General features: G+C 40.4%; 1 protein-coding gene across 1 annotated transcript in view; it reads left to right on the forward strand.

The window, feature by feature from the left end:
* Positions 1-1635: 1635 nt before the first annotated feature.
* KIFBP (kinesin family binding protein) overlaps positions 1636-16191 on the forward strand; it is a 28204-nt gene continuing 13648 nt past the window's right edge. The window contains exons 1-2 of the mRNA XM_019731894.3: positions 1636-2139; positions 13973-14071. Coding sequence (XP_019587453.2) covers positions 1714-2139; positions 13973-14071 — 525 coding nt within the window. The 5' untranslated portion in view covers positions 1636-1713. The remainder of the gene's footprint in view (positions 2140-13972; positions 14072-16191) is intronic.

The following is a 16191-nucleotide window of genomic DNA, read 5'->3' on the forward strand; positions in this document are numbered from 1 at the left end:
ATTATACTTCCCCTTAATGTCTTCATGGCTCACTCCCTTACCTTCAAATCTTTACTCAAATGACGTCTTCTCAGAAAGGCCTTTCCTGACCACCCTGTTTAAAAACAGCAACCTTGCCTCACCTGTTAACACTCCTTATCACCTGTTTGTTTCCATAACATTCATTATCTGGCATTACTATGTAGTTTACTTAATGTATTTAATGTCTTTCCCTGTACATGAGCAGAGTTGTTGTCTCTTTCAACTGTTGAATGTGCCCAGCACTGCCTGGCAAATTAACAGACACTTTTAATATTTATTGAATGAGTGAATGAGTCATACAAAGTTGTGGAAAATGCACAGGTAGGAAGCCAAACTGGCAGCAAGAGTACCTATTAAAAGTCATGCAGATGATGGTGGTCTAAACTACTGGAGATCAAAAGTAGATAGATAAAGAGCTATTTAGAAGGGGCACCAGACAGCACTTGGTTTTACATTTAAGGATGAGAGAAGAAAGCGAGATACCACTCTCAGGTTAGAGTACAGTGGTGCCATTCACTGAGATGCAGAACATTAAGAGCAAATGTGGTGTGGGAGGGAGTTGGGCATGTGAAGAGGGGGATGATGAGTTCCCATTTGAGCACCCTGATATACAGGAGTCAGTGGAACATTCAGGTGTGGTTGTTGGTTAGGAGATCGATATTAGAGTCTGGAGCTCCAGAAAGCCATTTGGCCTGGAGACCAAGTTTTGGAAGTGAGCAGCACGTGTAATAGAAGCCCTAGAAATGCACATCTCCCTGGGACAAAAATTAGGAAGTAATCCTGAAGAACAGTAACATTTTTAAGGGACACTTAATTTCATTTATTCCTTAGAATAATTCTATAGAGATAAGTAATATATTATCACTTATGTTTTACTAAGACACCTGAAGCTTAGAAAAGTTGACTTGTCAATTAGATCTGAGATTCAAATTTTGTCTATGAGTTTTCAAAATCAGTGCTCCTTTGTATGTCTCAACGCATTTTACATAGTTAGTGCTTACTAGTTAAAACCTCTGCCACCCCCCACCCCCATCCCCCGCGCATTTGACTTGCGAAGGTATGTAATGGAAAAAGTCATGCATGAGGTGGCTTGTCACAGTTCTGGGATATAACTTGCGTTATTTTGGGAAGTTGTACACATCCCTACAACCTGTATTCCAGTGTTGAGGTGAAAATATTTATTGGTCACTGAGTGCTTCTTACATTCATAGCTTTCACTTAACAGGCTATATATTAATAAAGGGATCTTTGTTACATTTGAATCCAGTGAGGGGCTGAGTTACACACTGCCAAAAGGTTCTGCCTTTAAGCTTATATCAATTAACGAGAGTAGTTAGTATTTACTAACTACTAACTATGTTTGTAAACAATATTGCTATGTTATCTGAAAGTCAGCCGGTATTTTTATATAATTTCACCGGATCAAGCGAGAGATGAATTCAGCAGTGCAAAAGGCTGGGCTGAAGATGGGGGCCGCCCTCCTTGGCAGCTTCGTTTCCATGACAACTGTTGCCAGGGTAATCACTATGCCTTCCCATTGGTCACTGCCACTGCGATTCCCTTGGCGTACTTCATTGGTTACCGTTCCGCAGCGCTCGGGCTTGTCGGGGCCGTAAGTGAAGTGTCGCAAAGAGAAGGAAGGCGGGAGTCCCGATTGCTAACAGTGAGAAAACCTGGGTTGCAGAGGCTACTATGGCGAATACTGCGTGGGCCGAAATTCGTGAGAAATTCCAGGCCGCGCTGGCCCTTTCGCGGATAGAATTGCATAAAAACCCCGAGAAGGAACCGTACAAGTGCAAATACGGCGCTCGAGTGCTGCTGGAAGAGGTCAAGGCGCTACTCGGCCCCGCGCCTGAGGACGAGGATGAGCGGCCTCAGGCGGACGACGGCTTGGGCGCCGGGGACCACGCCCTGGGGCTGCCGGCTGAAGTGGTGGAGGTCGAGGGGCCCATCGCCCAGGGGGCAGTGAGGCTGGCAGTAATTGAGTTCTATCTCGGGATGAATCACATCGACACCGAGGAGCTGTCGGCGGGGGAGGAGCATCTGGTGAAATGCCTGAGGCTGCTGCGCAAGTACCGGTTGTCGCAAGACTGCGTCTCTCTCTACATCCTGGCGCAGGTGAGAGCGAGCCTGGCCCGCTGCTGTCGGCCAGATGCGCGGGGAAGGAGGGACCGCACCACTCAGGCCAGGGACAGAGGCAAATATTATAAGGCACAGTTTTCCCCACGTTTTTGAAGCTTGGGAATAAGCGGCTTCCAAAGTCCCTCTCCACCCTCATCGCTCACTTCAACATCACTTGCTGCGTCTCCCTCCTACAATCGTAAATGCCTTTTCCACCTCTTCTTCACCCGTTCAAATCCTGTTCATTCTATTATGAAAAAATCCAAAGTAATTTTAGTCTTAATTTAAGATCTCAAGGAAATTACAAAGAATGACGAGTACATTCTTACTTTCAACAAAGTATCTAAAATCTTCAGTTTCTATTCTTGCCGTATTCATCGTTTGTTCCTCAGGGAATTCATACCCATTCTTTAAAACCCATCTCAAGATTCACCTCATACTTTCAGTAACTTCCTTTGGATCGTTTTGTTCCCAGTTGATCTCTTCCCTCCTATCTTTGGATTCTTATATTACGTATTGTTTCCCATGTATATGGTACTTGATTTACTAAGAAAACATATTCTCATAGGGAACATAACACTTCAAAATACAAATATGTGTGAATTCTTTGTACTTTGCCTAAGCTCACAAACCTTTAAGCTCTCATCCAGTGTTTGCAGTTCCTAATATTTGTGATCTAGGGAACATTTACCAAAATTGACCATACGGTAAGTAGGCCTCAAAGAAAACAACCTCAAAATTAAAAAGGAAATTGTATAGTCATATTTTATCATGGCCCAATAAAGTTAAAAGCTACCTGATAACTTTTTTTTTTTTTTTTAAGGGGAACAGGACGTTATTGGGGAACAGTGTGTACTTCCAGGACTTTTTTCCAAGTCAGTTTGTTGTCTTTTCAGTCTTAGTTGTGGAGGGCGCAGCTCAGCTCCAGGTCCAGTTGCCGTTGCTAGTTGCAGGGGGCACAGCCCACCATCCCTTGCGGGAGTCCAACCGGCAACCTTGTGGTTGAGAGGACGCGCTCCAACCAACTGAGCCATCCGGGAGCTCAGCGGCAGCTCAGCTCCAAGGTGCTGTGTTCAATCTTAGTTGCAGGGGGCACTACCCACCATCCCTTGCAGGACTTGAGGAGTTGAACCAGCAACCTTGTGGTTGAGAGCCCACTGGCCCATGTGGAAATCGAACCGGCAGCCTTTGGAGTTAGGAGCATGGAGCTCTAACCGCCTGAGCCACTGGGCGGGCCGCTGATAACTTTTCAATACCTTATAACTACATAAAAAAGGAGCTATATTTCATTTTGCTCACTATTTACATCCTCAGTACCTGGCACATTCTAAATATTTGTTGAGTGGATGAATGAAATCCATAAAATGTTGAATTCAAACAAAATCTCAATTATTTGATATTTTCTTTGGCTGCTTAAGATCGTAAACATGTAAAAAACTACTTCAATATCCCAAAAACAGAATTAGAAGCTTTCCTTAATATAGAAACTCCAGTATTTACTGTATTTTATTGATTTTAATATGGACATTCTTTAATATTTTAATGTCTGAAATCAGGGTGCATCTTCTAGCTGATTGATTTTTGTGTCATAACTTACTTGGCACTGTTTTCTTTTTGTTACATAAAATAACTGTCTTATAAATTGTGACATCTTACCTTCAATGAAATGTAGTATTTCAAGCAGCCAACCTTTTCTGAAGGGTGAATTATTAGAGGAATCCTTACTAGATCAGGAGCAAAAGCTTGATTAGAAGTTCTGGCCATTCTAATATATAGAAAATAAATGAGTTATTTTGGAAAAGTAAGATAATTTATAAAAATAAAAATCATCGTTTGCATATGAGATCTTTGTATACCTAAAAAACCTGAAGACATCAACTGAAAAACGATTAGAATTATCAGTTCGATAAAGTAGGAGGATATAAGATAAATATATCATCAGTAGTATTCCTGTATATAAGAAATAACTTAAAAATTTTATTTTGAAAAATTGCATTCACAGCAGCAATATTAGAGGAAATAGAACTGATAACCTTAAGAGGAGAGATATACCATGTTCCAGGGTGGCAAAATTAAACATAATAGAATCATTATCCTGATACTCATTTATAGGTCTGATGCAATTCCCGCTGAAATCACAGTAAGTTTTTTCTTAGAACTTGACAAAATGGACATGTTTATCTGAATGAATAAAGAAAAGTGAATATAAAAATGAAAAGTAATATACTAAAACTAGGTACTAAAACAGTATAGCAGTAGTAATTTGTGCTAGTCTGTTTCTGAACTCTACTGTTCAGTTGATCTGTTTATTCCAGTGGCATCACCACACCATAGTATTTTATTACATTTTAATTTGGCTATACATGATGAGAAATTTGACCTCACTAATAATAAAGCAAACTAAAAGAATGAAATTGAAAAATTGTATCAGATTGGCAGATTATTAAAGATATTGATTACATTAATGCATGTAATTGGAGAGACTGAGGAAATAGGTGGTATCCATTTACATTATTGCTAATGGAAATACAAATTCATAGAACCTTTCTGGAGATCAGTGGGTCAAATCTCTTGATTCAAAACTTTTACCTAAAAATTCCACATCAATATGCTAAAAAAATTTTGGGACAGATATGCAAAGGTATGTTAACATGGATGTTCATCACAGCATTGTTAATTTAAAAAAAAAAAATATCAGTATATAAATGGGTAAGTATATACTAATAAGTATATACTATACTAGAGAAGAGTGTGTAGCCATTAAAAATAGATTTATACTTATTAATCAAAAATATCAATATTAAGAGGAAGAGGGACAACTGTAAGGCGTGTTTGGAATTACGTAGAATGATTCCGTTTTGGTAAAAGACTGTGTGTGTGTGTGTGTGTGTGTGTGTGAGTGTGTGCGCGAGTGTGTGCGCGCGCAGGAAAAAGTTTGAAAGTATCAGTTTGTGGGAATATATATTTTGACTGCTTTGTCTGAGTCTGGTGTCTCCTTCCTGGGAAACTATGGATATACAGAACCTGGACCCACATGAGATTATCAAAAGAGACTTTCCCCTTCTGTCTGCACCAGGTTCTGGGACTTTAGGAGTGATTTTTCTTCTGATTTTTGTGAAATTTAACTACTTCACTTTAGTAAAATTCCCTAACAAATTAGTAGGTTAGTTTTCCCACTGCCAAGGTACATATGTATAAGGAGTACTTTTTGTGTGTGTTTATAGCTTTATTGAGGTACAGTTTGACACAATAAATTGCACATATCTATAGTATACAATTTGATGAATTTTGACATACATGTAATACCCATGAAACAATCACTGCAGTCAAGGTAATGAACATATTCATCACCGCTAAAAGTTTTCTTGTACTCCTTTATGATCTCTTCCTCCCTCCTTTATTCTCTCTCTCTCTCTCTCTCTTCTCCTTGCCCTCCTCTCCCACATTTTCATAATGAATTGTATATTCTTTTGGTCTGACTTCTTTCCCTCAGCATCGTTTCTTTATTGACTGTATTCCCTAAATTGTAGTTTACATCCCTGTGACTATTTTGTAACTGTCAATTTGTACTTTGTAATCCCTTCACCTTTTTCACCCAGTCCCCCAACCCTCCTCCCACCTAGCAACCATCAGTTTGTCCTCTATATCTATGAGCTTGTTTCTGTTTTGTTTGTTCATTTGTTTTGTTTTTTAGATTCCACATATAAGTGAAATCGTATGGTGTTTTCTTTCTCTGATTTTTAACAAAGATTTTTATTGAAATATAACTGATATAAAGTGTTATATTAGTTTCAGATGTACACCATAGTTATTCAACATTTACATACCTAAAGAAGTGATCACCATAAGTCCAGCAACCATCTGACACTGTACCACATTATCACAATGTTATTGCTATGTTCTCCATGCTGTACATTACATATCCATGATTTACTTGTTTTATACTTGGAAATTTGAACCTCTTATTCCCCGTCACTTCCCCCCCCCTTGTTAAATTTGTCAATTACAGTTGACATTCAGTATTCTTTTATATTAATTTCAGTTGTACAGCATAGTGGTTAGACTTTTATATAATTTAAGAAGTGATCCCCCTAACTAGTACCCACCTAGAACTATACGTAGTTATTACCGTATTATTGATTATATTCCCTGTGCTTTACATCCCCATGACTACCTGTATAACAACCAATTTGTACTTCTTAATCCCTTCCCCCTTTTCACCCACCCTCTCAACCCCCTCACATCTGGCAACCATCAAAATGTTTTCTGTATCTATGAGTTTATGTCTGTTTGTTAATTTTTTTCTTAGGTTCTACATATAAGTGAAATCACATTGTATCTGTCTTTCTCTGTCTTACACTCCCTCAGCACAATACCCTCCAGATCCATCCATGCCGCCGCAAATGGCAAGAACCCGTGTCCTTCCACAGCCGAGCAATATTCCATTGTACATAGTACCACCTCTTTTATCCATTTATCCATTGACGGACACCCAGGCTGCCTCTACATCATGGCTATTGTAAACAATGCTGCAGTGAACATGTGGATGCACACGTCCCTTGAAGTAGCATTTTGGGTTTCTTCGGATAAATACACAGAGTGGGATTACTGGGTCCTTCTTTGTCTCTTGTTATAGCCTTTGTTTTAAAGTATGTTTTGTTTGGTATAAGTATTGCTACTCCAGATTTTGTTGGTTTGTTTCCATTTTCATGAAATATCTTTTTCCCATCCCTTTACTTGCAGTGTGTATGTCTTTCAATCTGAAGTGAGTTTCTTGTAGGCAGCATATGTAAGGATCTTATTTGCTTATACATTCAGCCACCTTATCTTTTTTCTTTTTTTAAGATTTTATTGGGGAATGGGAACAGGACTTTATTGGGGAACAGTGTGTACTTCCAGGACTTTTTTTCCCAAGTCAAGTTGTTGTCCTTTCCATCTTAGTTGTGGAGGGTGCCGTTCAGCTTCAAGTTGTTGTCCTTTCAGTCTTAGTTGTGGAGGGCGCAGCTCAATCTTAGTTGTGGAGGGTGCCGTTCAGCTTCAAGTTGTTGTCCTTTCAGTCTTAGTTGTGGAGGGCGTAGCTCAGCTCCAGGTCCAGTTGCCATTGCTAGTTGCAAGGGGCGCAGCCCACCATCCCTTCCGAGACTCGAGGAATTGAACTGGCAACCTTGTGGTTGAGAGCCCACTGGCCCATGTGGGAATCGAACCAGCAGCCTTCGGAGTCAGGAGCATGGAGCTCTAACCACCTAAGACACTGGGCCAGCCCAGCCACCCTATCTTTTGATTAGAGCATTTAATCCATTTACATTGAAAGTAATTGTTAATAGATATATAGTCATTGCCATTTTATTATTCAACAATCTTTTTTTTATTCAATGATCTATTCAGTGATTATTTTGTTTGTTTTCCATATAGAAGTACCTCTAAGATTCCTTGTAATACTGGTTTGGTGGTGATGAGCTCCTTCAGCTTTTTTTGTGTCTGGGAAGCTCTTTATGTGTCCTTCGATTCTAAATGATAGCTTTGCTGGGTAGAGTAATCTTGGTTGTCGGTCCTTGCTTTTCATCACTTTGAATATTTTGTGTCAATCCCTTCTGGCCTGCAAAGTTTCTGTTAAGAAATCAGCTGATAGTCTTATAGGTGTTCCTATGTAGGTAACTAATTGCCTTTCTCTTGCTGCTTCTAAGTATCTGTCTTTGTCTTTAACCTTTGGCATGTTAATTTATAATGTGTCTTGGTGTGGGCCTCTTTGGATTCATCTCGTTTGGGACTGCACTTCATGGGCTTGTATATCGATTTCCTTCCCCAGGTTAGGGAAGTTTTCTGTCATTATTTCTTCAAATAGGTTTTCAATGCCTTGCTGTCTCTTCTTTTGGTACTCCTATGATGGGAATGTTACGCTTGATGTTGTCCCAGAAGTCTCTTAAACTGCCCTCATTTTTTTTTTTAAATAAATTTTATTGGGGAATATTGGGGAACAGTTTCTCCAGGGCCCATCAGCTCCAAGTCATTGTCCTTCAATCTAGTTGTGGAGGGCGCAGCTCACTGGCCCATGTGGGAATCGAACTGGCAACCCTGTTGTTCAGAGCTCGCACTCTAACCAACTGGGCCATCCGGCCGCCCTGAACTGCCCTCATTTTTTTAATTCTTTTTGCTGTTCTGATTGGGTGTTTTCTGCTGCCTAATCTTCTAAATTGCTTTTTCAGTCCTCTTTTTCATCTAATCTGTTGAGTCCCTCTAATGTATTCTTCATTTCAGTTATTGTATTCTTCATTTATGACTGGTTCTTTTTTATATTTTCTATCTCCATTTTTGTTTTCTGTCTCTTTGCTGAAATTCTCCCTGAGATCATTGAGCATACTTATAACCAGTGTTTCAATTCTGCATCTGGTAGATTGCTCATCTTCATTTTGTTTAGTTCGTTTTCTGGAGTTTTGTTCTGTTCTTTCATTTGGGACACGTTTCTTTGTCTCTCCATTTTGGCTGCCTCCCTATGTTTGTTCTGTGTATTAGGTAGGGCTGCTATGCCTCCCGGTCTCAGTAGAGTGGCTTTATATAGTAGGTGTCCTGTGGGGCCCAGTGGTGCAGTCTACCTGGTCACCAGAGCCAGGTGCTCCAAGTTTGTCCCTTGTGTGGGTTGTGTGTGCCCTCCTGTTGTAGTTGAGCCTTGGTTGCTGTTGGCATGTCATTGGGAGGAATTGACTCTTCAGCTGATTGGTTGTGAGGATTGGTTGTGACTACAGTGGAGGAGCTGTTTTTGCAGGGGCTGATCCTACAGAGCAAGATTCACTTTAGCAGGATTCTGGTGCCTGCCCAATCTGCCCTTTGGGTATGTCATCCTTGGAGGTGGCTGGGTGATGCTCCAGCTCGGTCCAAAGCTGGCCACCAGGGGTGCCAGCCCCCAGGTCTCTTGGGAGGGTCCTGCCACAGGTCAGGTTCAGCCACAGCCAGTGCTCTGCTCAGGACCACCTGGCATGAGCCACAAAGCAATCTGCAGATGGCCGCTGTCCATGCTGGGCTTGGAGGTGCCTGGAGAGGCCAAGCTGCCCACTGATGCCAGTTGTCACTAGTGCTGGGCTTAGGGCTGCTCAGCTAGAGGTACAGATGCTGCTTGTTTGGGGTTTGTGAACCTTTGAGAGATTTTAGGAGAGTCCACAGCATGAGCCAAGACAGGCCACTTGTATGGAAAAACTACTGGAAGTGGCTTGGATGTGTTCGAAAGTTGGGTGGGGCAGGGTCTCAGGGAATCACCAGGGAGGGGTGAATGAACAGTGTTAGCCAGGTGGATGGAGACTCAGTTATGGCAGCCACCGGTGTCTGCACACCTGGAAGAGGGAGAGCTCAACAAAGAAACAGTGACTTCTACCAGCTCCTCCATCAGGGAGAATGCTGCCCGTCCAGCCCTCTCCCTGAAGGCAGACAATTCAGTTCCTCCCCTTCTGTCCCTGAAGCCTTTGGACCTGCTGCCCCAGTGTTGGAGCTCAGAGCGAGTGAGTCCTTCAGTGAGTAAGTTCTTGCTCATGCCCTTTAAGAGGAGCACCTGGGACTTCAGCAGCCCTACGTCTCTCTCAGCCACAATCTCTGCTGGTTTTCACAGCCAGAAGTTATGGGGACTTCTCTCCCTGGCACTGGAAGCCTGATGTGCGGCTGGGACCCCTTACTCTTTAGGGGGTACCTCTGCAGCTGAGATACCCCTTCTGATTTTTAACTGCCATATGTGTGTGGGACCAGCCCATTCCTCATCTCCACCCCTCCTGCCAGTCTCCATGTGGCCTCTTCTGTATGTCCTGTTCAGCTAGACTAGGTGATTCTCAGTGATGGTTCTCTAGTTTAGTTGTAATTTTGATGTGGTTGTGGAAGGAGGCAAGTACAACATTTACTTACTCCACCATCTTCACCAGAAATTAATGATTGATTTTCTGGTGTTAAACTAACCTTTTGCTCCTGTGATAAACTCCACCTGGAGTTTTTACCAAGTAAAACTTGGGTAAAGTATTACTTTTTCTATGTATTTTTGTACTCGAGTTGCTAATATTTTAACCTTTTTGTATCTGTGTTCATGAAAGATCAGTTTGTAGTTTTCTTGTTATGTCTTTGGTTTAGTATGAGGTGGGAAGTGGTCTTTCTCTTCATTTTTCTAGAAGAATTCATGTAGAGTTGGTATTGTTTCTTCCTTACATGTTTAGCTGTTTTTATTTTATATTTAACTATTTTTCCTACCTAGTATGGTGTCCTGAGGACAAGAACATGATGATGCCGTGTGAATGATACGATACTCTCTGGTGTATGTAGGACTTATATTATATTAAAAAAGTAGTTCGTGTAGAATGTCAATAGCAGTTATCTTAGTGGAGTAAACACTTAAAACACTAACATTATTAATTCTGAAAAATCAAATAAATTCTAGATCCCTTGCATGGTTCTTACCTTCAAGACCTCAATAGCTTATGGTTCAAAAGAAAAACTTGTTATTTGTAGACATAGTCTAGGGTCTCTACTTAACTTAAGATTTCTCACACACTAGAGTTGTTTTCTGTGGCATAGCGTATCCTGGGTCTAGCAGGCTAAATGCATCACCATCCTATTGAAAATAGAGCAAATGTGGGCTGGCCCGGTGGCTTAGGCGGTTAGAGCTCCATGCTCCCAACTCTGAGGGCTGCCGGTTCGGTTCCCGCATGGGCCAGTGGGCTCTCAACCACAAGGTTGCCAGTTCAACTCCTCGAGTCTTGTGGGGGATGGTGGGCAGCACCCCCTGCAACTAAGATTGAACATGGCACCTTGAGCTGAGCTGCCACTGAGCTCCTGGATGGCTCAGTTGGTTGGCGTGTGTTCTCTCAACCACAAGGTTGCCAGTTCAACTCCAGCAGGGGATGGTGGGCTCCGCCCCCTGCGACTGGCAGCAGCGACTAGACCTGGCGCTGAGCTGCGCCCTCCATGGTTGGGACTGAAAGGACAGCAATTTGAAGCTGAAAGGCACACTCCACAACTAGGATTGAGGGGACAATAACTCAACTTGGAAAAAAGTCCTGGGGATGCATACTGTTCCCCAGTGAAGTCCTGTTCCCCTTCCCCAATAAAATCTTTAAAAAAAAAAAAAAGAAAAAATAGAGCAAATGTGGCTGACCAGTTCCCGGTACTAGGTAAATCTCTAGACTCTCTAGGCTAGGTACAGTATTCTGGGGTTGGGCTTATTGATGTCATGGCCAAATGGAGTATCTTAAGGACTATCATCAGAAGAAAACTAGCTTGAACTAGGGATTGAGAAAAGGTGACTTGTGGATCCATTTCTAAGATCAGGAAATGAATATTAAGGGCGATTATATTTGAGACTGGGTGGCAGAATAACCTGTAAGTTAGTAATGGGCCTGAGCCCTTCAAGCTCCCCCAGGGTCCTGCAAAGGACCTAATAAGTAATTTAAATGGAGTAAACTGCACAATCTCAGTATATTGTCACTATGATCTACAGTCTTAGGCACTGACAACCCATCAAGTCACTTAAAAAAGTTGTAGAATAGATATAATATGTGAAGCCGGAAAGAGAGGTCTGTGTTCCAGGGGAATGATCGAGTCACTGTAAACTGGAGAGTTTCTAAATTTTTGTGTGTGTGCTGTGTACCTCTTTTGCAGTCTAGTGAAGCCTATATTTCATAAAATAGGATAATGATTTTAAATGTATAAAATTAAAGAGTTAACAAAAGAAACCAATAATATAATAAGTATGTGCTTCTTTATTAACATATTAACAAGATCTAATTGTGTGTCTAATGTCCATAATTGTAAAGTAGTACTGAATAGTAATACTGAATGATATTTTGAGATACCTGCAAACCATAATATGAAGATTTTTTTCACTTCTATAGTTCACAAAATTCCAGGTATTGTAATACTGTTGCATTGTTTCCTGTGTGTATAATTAAAAGAAATGCTAAATTTTAGTAGGACATAGTGAAAATAAATTTGTAACATTTTTTCTATCCATGTTCATAGATCTGAATTCTTTTTTTTTAATTAAAGTTTATTGGGGTGACAATTGTTAGTAAAGTTACATAGATTTCAAGTGTACAATTCTGTAATATATTATCTATATATCACATTGTGTGTTCACCACCCAGAGTCAATTCTCTTTCCATCACCATATATTAGACCCCATTTACCTTCATCTATCATCCCCTTCCTCTCTTACTCTCTGGTAACCACTGAACTATTGTCTGTGTCTATGAGTTTTTGTTTCTTCGTTTGCTTGTCTTGTTCTTTTGTTGTTTTCAGTTTTATATACCACATGTCAATGAAATAATATGGTTCTCTACTTTTTCTGTCTGACTTATTTCACTTAGCATTATAATCTCACGATTCATCTATGTTGTCGCATATGGTACTATTTCATCTTTTTTTAGACCCTGAATTCTCTTAATGGATACTTTGTGGTCGGTCTGTTGGCACCAGGTTAAGAATCTGCGTTAAAAATTCTGTTTCCTTATCTTGTTCCCTTCCCTAGGGAGGTAAGCACAAGATGGAAAAAATAGGGAAAAAAGAAGCCCAGCCTCAGAAGTGTCTGTGTGCCTGGAGTACTGTCTCTCAAGGGAGGGGAGGCTATCTTACCCCATTGTCCAAAGGGGAGCTAGGCATCCAGTCTTGAGTTCTGACCATCTAAACAGGCCTGAATTGCTCTGTACTACACAGCCTGATAAAGAGTCATATGGCAGGGGACAAACTGGCTTCATTTTTTAAATGTTATTTAGGATATAACCCCAAATCTAATTTCTCATCATCATCATGGTAGCAGAAGGAAGTTGGTGCTATAGAAATCAAAATGAAGTGATCAATACAAAGAAAGACACTACAAATGAATTTGCAGTTGACTGGGTATAATTATAAAGCTATATAACTTTAAGAACTCAGGAAACTATAAACATGTTTTACTGTTTGAAATGGGAAACATTACAAATCTTAACTGATAAGTAAAAGCATATAACATCTTCAGACTTTTCATATCTTATAATTTGAATTTGAGAGCTCATCTCCCTGTCCTCAGGCTTGAACGAAAAAATAACTGTTGAGAATGTTTTCTTTTTGAGATCGCTGGAGGAGATTGTAGATATTTTGGAAGCATTATATGTTTTTGGCTTATCTTTGTCTCTCTATGTGTTAGTTATCTATTGCTACGTAAAATTTTACCTCCAAATTTAGTACCTTGAAAAAACAAACTTTCATTATATCAGGAATCTAGTCAAGCTCTGCTGGTTGCCTCTGGCTCAAGGTCTCTCATCGGACAGATTGTTTGGCCTGCAGGGGCTGCACTCGAAGGCTCAGCGGGGGGGGGGAGGATCCGCTTCCAAGCTCACTCACGTGGTTGTCTGCAGGATTCAGTTCCTCATGGGCTGTTTGATCTGAGGGCCCAGTTCTTTGCGGGCTGTCGACTTCCCTCAGTTTCTTACCACATGTGTCTATCCATTGGGTGCCTTGCAGCATGGCAATTAGCTTCCCTCAGGGAGAACAAGCAACAGGGAGCACCCAAAATGGAACCACAGTGTGTTCTGTAACCTAATCTTGGAAGAGACCTTCTGTCACTTTTGCCATCTTCTGTTTGTTAGAAGCAAGTCACTAAATCCAGCCCATGTAAGGGGAAGAGTTTGTACAAGGGCGTGAAATCCTGGAAGCAGGGATCGTTAGGGATTTATCTTAGCAGCTACCTACCAGGACATAAGGACGGTCTTACTATGAATAATTAATTCACTGTTCATGAGACAGGTAAATATTGACTTTGAAACCATGAGTTACTTTAATTGGAAGATTTATATCGTCATTATTTATTTCTCTTTTCTTTATTTTCCAGAATAATCTGGGTATCTTGTGGTCTGAAAGAGAAGAAATCGAAACTGCACAGGCTTACCTAGAATCATCAGAAGCACTATATAATCAGTATATGAAAGAGGTATGTTGCATGTCAGATAAATTTTAAGATTTGACTGAAACTAGTCAAGCATTGATGTTAAGAATTCCTCAGTCATACTACTAGTCTCTGGCGCTTCAGTACACTTAGGGACCTCTCTCTAGAGCTGTCTAGGTGGTCACCTAAAAGTTGAAATTATACAATACTTGCAGGCACTGTTTTAAATTTTAACTTAATCCTCGTGACAACTTATGAGGTAGTTACTTTTATTGTCCTCATTTTAGAGATGAGGAAACAGAAGCACAGAGATTAAGTGACTTGCCTAAGGCCACACTAGTAAGAGGTGAAGCTGGAATTCCAACCCACATGATCTGACTCTGGAAACCATGCTTTTAACCACTGTGCTGCCTGTTGGACTTAGTCTAAAGTGCGAAGTGCTGTAAGAACTGTGTAGTGTAGAGAGGCCTCCCATATTTATACCAAAATGACGACAGCGAATAGAAGGAACACGCTGTAAGCAGAATGCATAGGCTGAGAGTTCCTGTTTGCTTTGTCAGTTTAATTCACTAGATACGTATTGTTTTTACTATGTGCGAGGTACTGTGCAAAATGCTGTGGAATCAAATATGAATAAAAATATGGTTCTTACCCATCACGTGCTTCCCCTGGAGGATAAAAATTGGAGCAAATCAACAATGTTAATCACACCTACAAGGAATTTTAGAATGTACGTTTAGAATATGTGTTTATAGGCCCTTAACACTTTTTTCTGAGTAATATATCCCCAAGTGAGAGAACTTTAAAAGTCATGGCTCGTGTACCTTGGTGTTATAACTTTTCTCCTAAAGTACTAAGAGGAACTGAGCACCACAAAGCCAAATTGAGATGTTAGTGTCCTTTTATGATTTTAGGATCACACTCTTATACCTGAAATTGTTCATTTAAAATGTGAAGCTACCAGACACCTATTTCGTTAAAAACTAGTATTAATAAGGAAATATAAAACACATAGCAAAACTCTGTGTACTTAATTATACCTCTATAATTATACCTCTGTTTTAGGTAAGAGACTGATTTAACTGTTAGTGTTACACATGACTTGTGATAGCCATAACAGAGAAGTATGTGTATAAAAGAATACATTGCTTAATTCCCCTCATCAAGACAGGGGGGAGCGTACTAAACAGCCCCCAAAATTGTTGAGGCGGTCTCTGAAGAATTATCTATTGTGTTTGCCTTGGGTCCTGCTTCCTGTGGTAGTTATTTTTACTTTTTGTGAATTCTGGGAGACCAAGTCATGATGCTTTTTGTTTGCATCCAGAATGTAAGATCACTCTTTTTTTAATTTAATAAAAGCATTGTTGCTATTTGGAGTTTAGGGAATCCAGATTAAAGCAAGGGTAGGCTTATAGATGGGACTGTCCTCATAGAAGTAGAATGAGGCAGAGGTTAAGTACTGTTCTTTTGGAAGACTTGAGATGGGATTGTAAGTGACTTACACATTAACTCATTGAATCTTCGTAGCATCCTTGTGAGGTAGCTACTATTATTATCCTTATGTTACAGATGAGGAAACAGAAGAACAAGAGATGGGTGACTTGCCCAAGGCAATAAACAGTGGACTCACTGGTTTTACTGTCCCTGTATTGAAGGGGGGTAATATATATATACTTTTCTTGTTCCCTTGAGAAAAAAAATATTAGAATAAGTATTAAAAACTTTGATTTGATTTTCATTAGCGCTCAATTTAGAACAATATTACTCTAAGGATGTATACATTTTTCCTATTATGCTTACGTAGGTTTTTAAGTGAACTTTTTTACCTGACAAAATTAAGACTTAACATTCTTAAAAAATTATATCTCTAAAAGCGAACTGGTATTTTTTTTTTTTTTTTTTTAAACTGGGGAAAGGGGAACAGGACTTTACTGGGGAACAGTGTGTACTTCCAGGACTTTTTTCCAAGTCCAGTTGTTGTCCTTTCAATCTTAGTTGTGGAGGGTGCTGTTCAGCTTCAAGTTGTTGTCCTTTCAGTCTTAGTTGTGGAGGGCGCAGCTCAGCTCCAGGTCCAGTTGCCGTTTCTAGTTGGAGGGGGCGCAGCCCACCATTCCTTGCAGGAGTCGAACCAGCAACCTTGTGGTTGAGAGCCCACTGGCCCATGT

The sequence above is a fragment of the Rhinolophus sinicus genome, chromosome 15, assembly GCF_057876585.1.
Source record: "Rhinolophus sinicus isolate RSI-liver-muscle chromosome 15, RSI-T2T, whole genome shotgun sequence".
Taxonomy (NCBI): domain Eukaryota; kingdom Metazoa; phylum Chordata; class Mammalia; order Chiroptera; family Rhinolophidae; genus Rhinolophus; species Rhinolophus sinicus.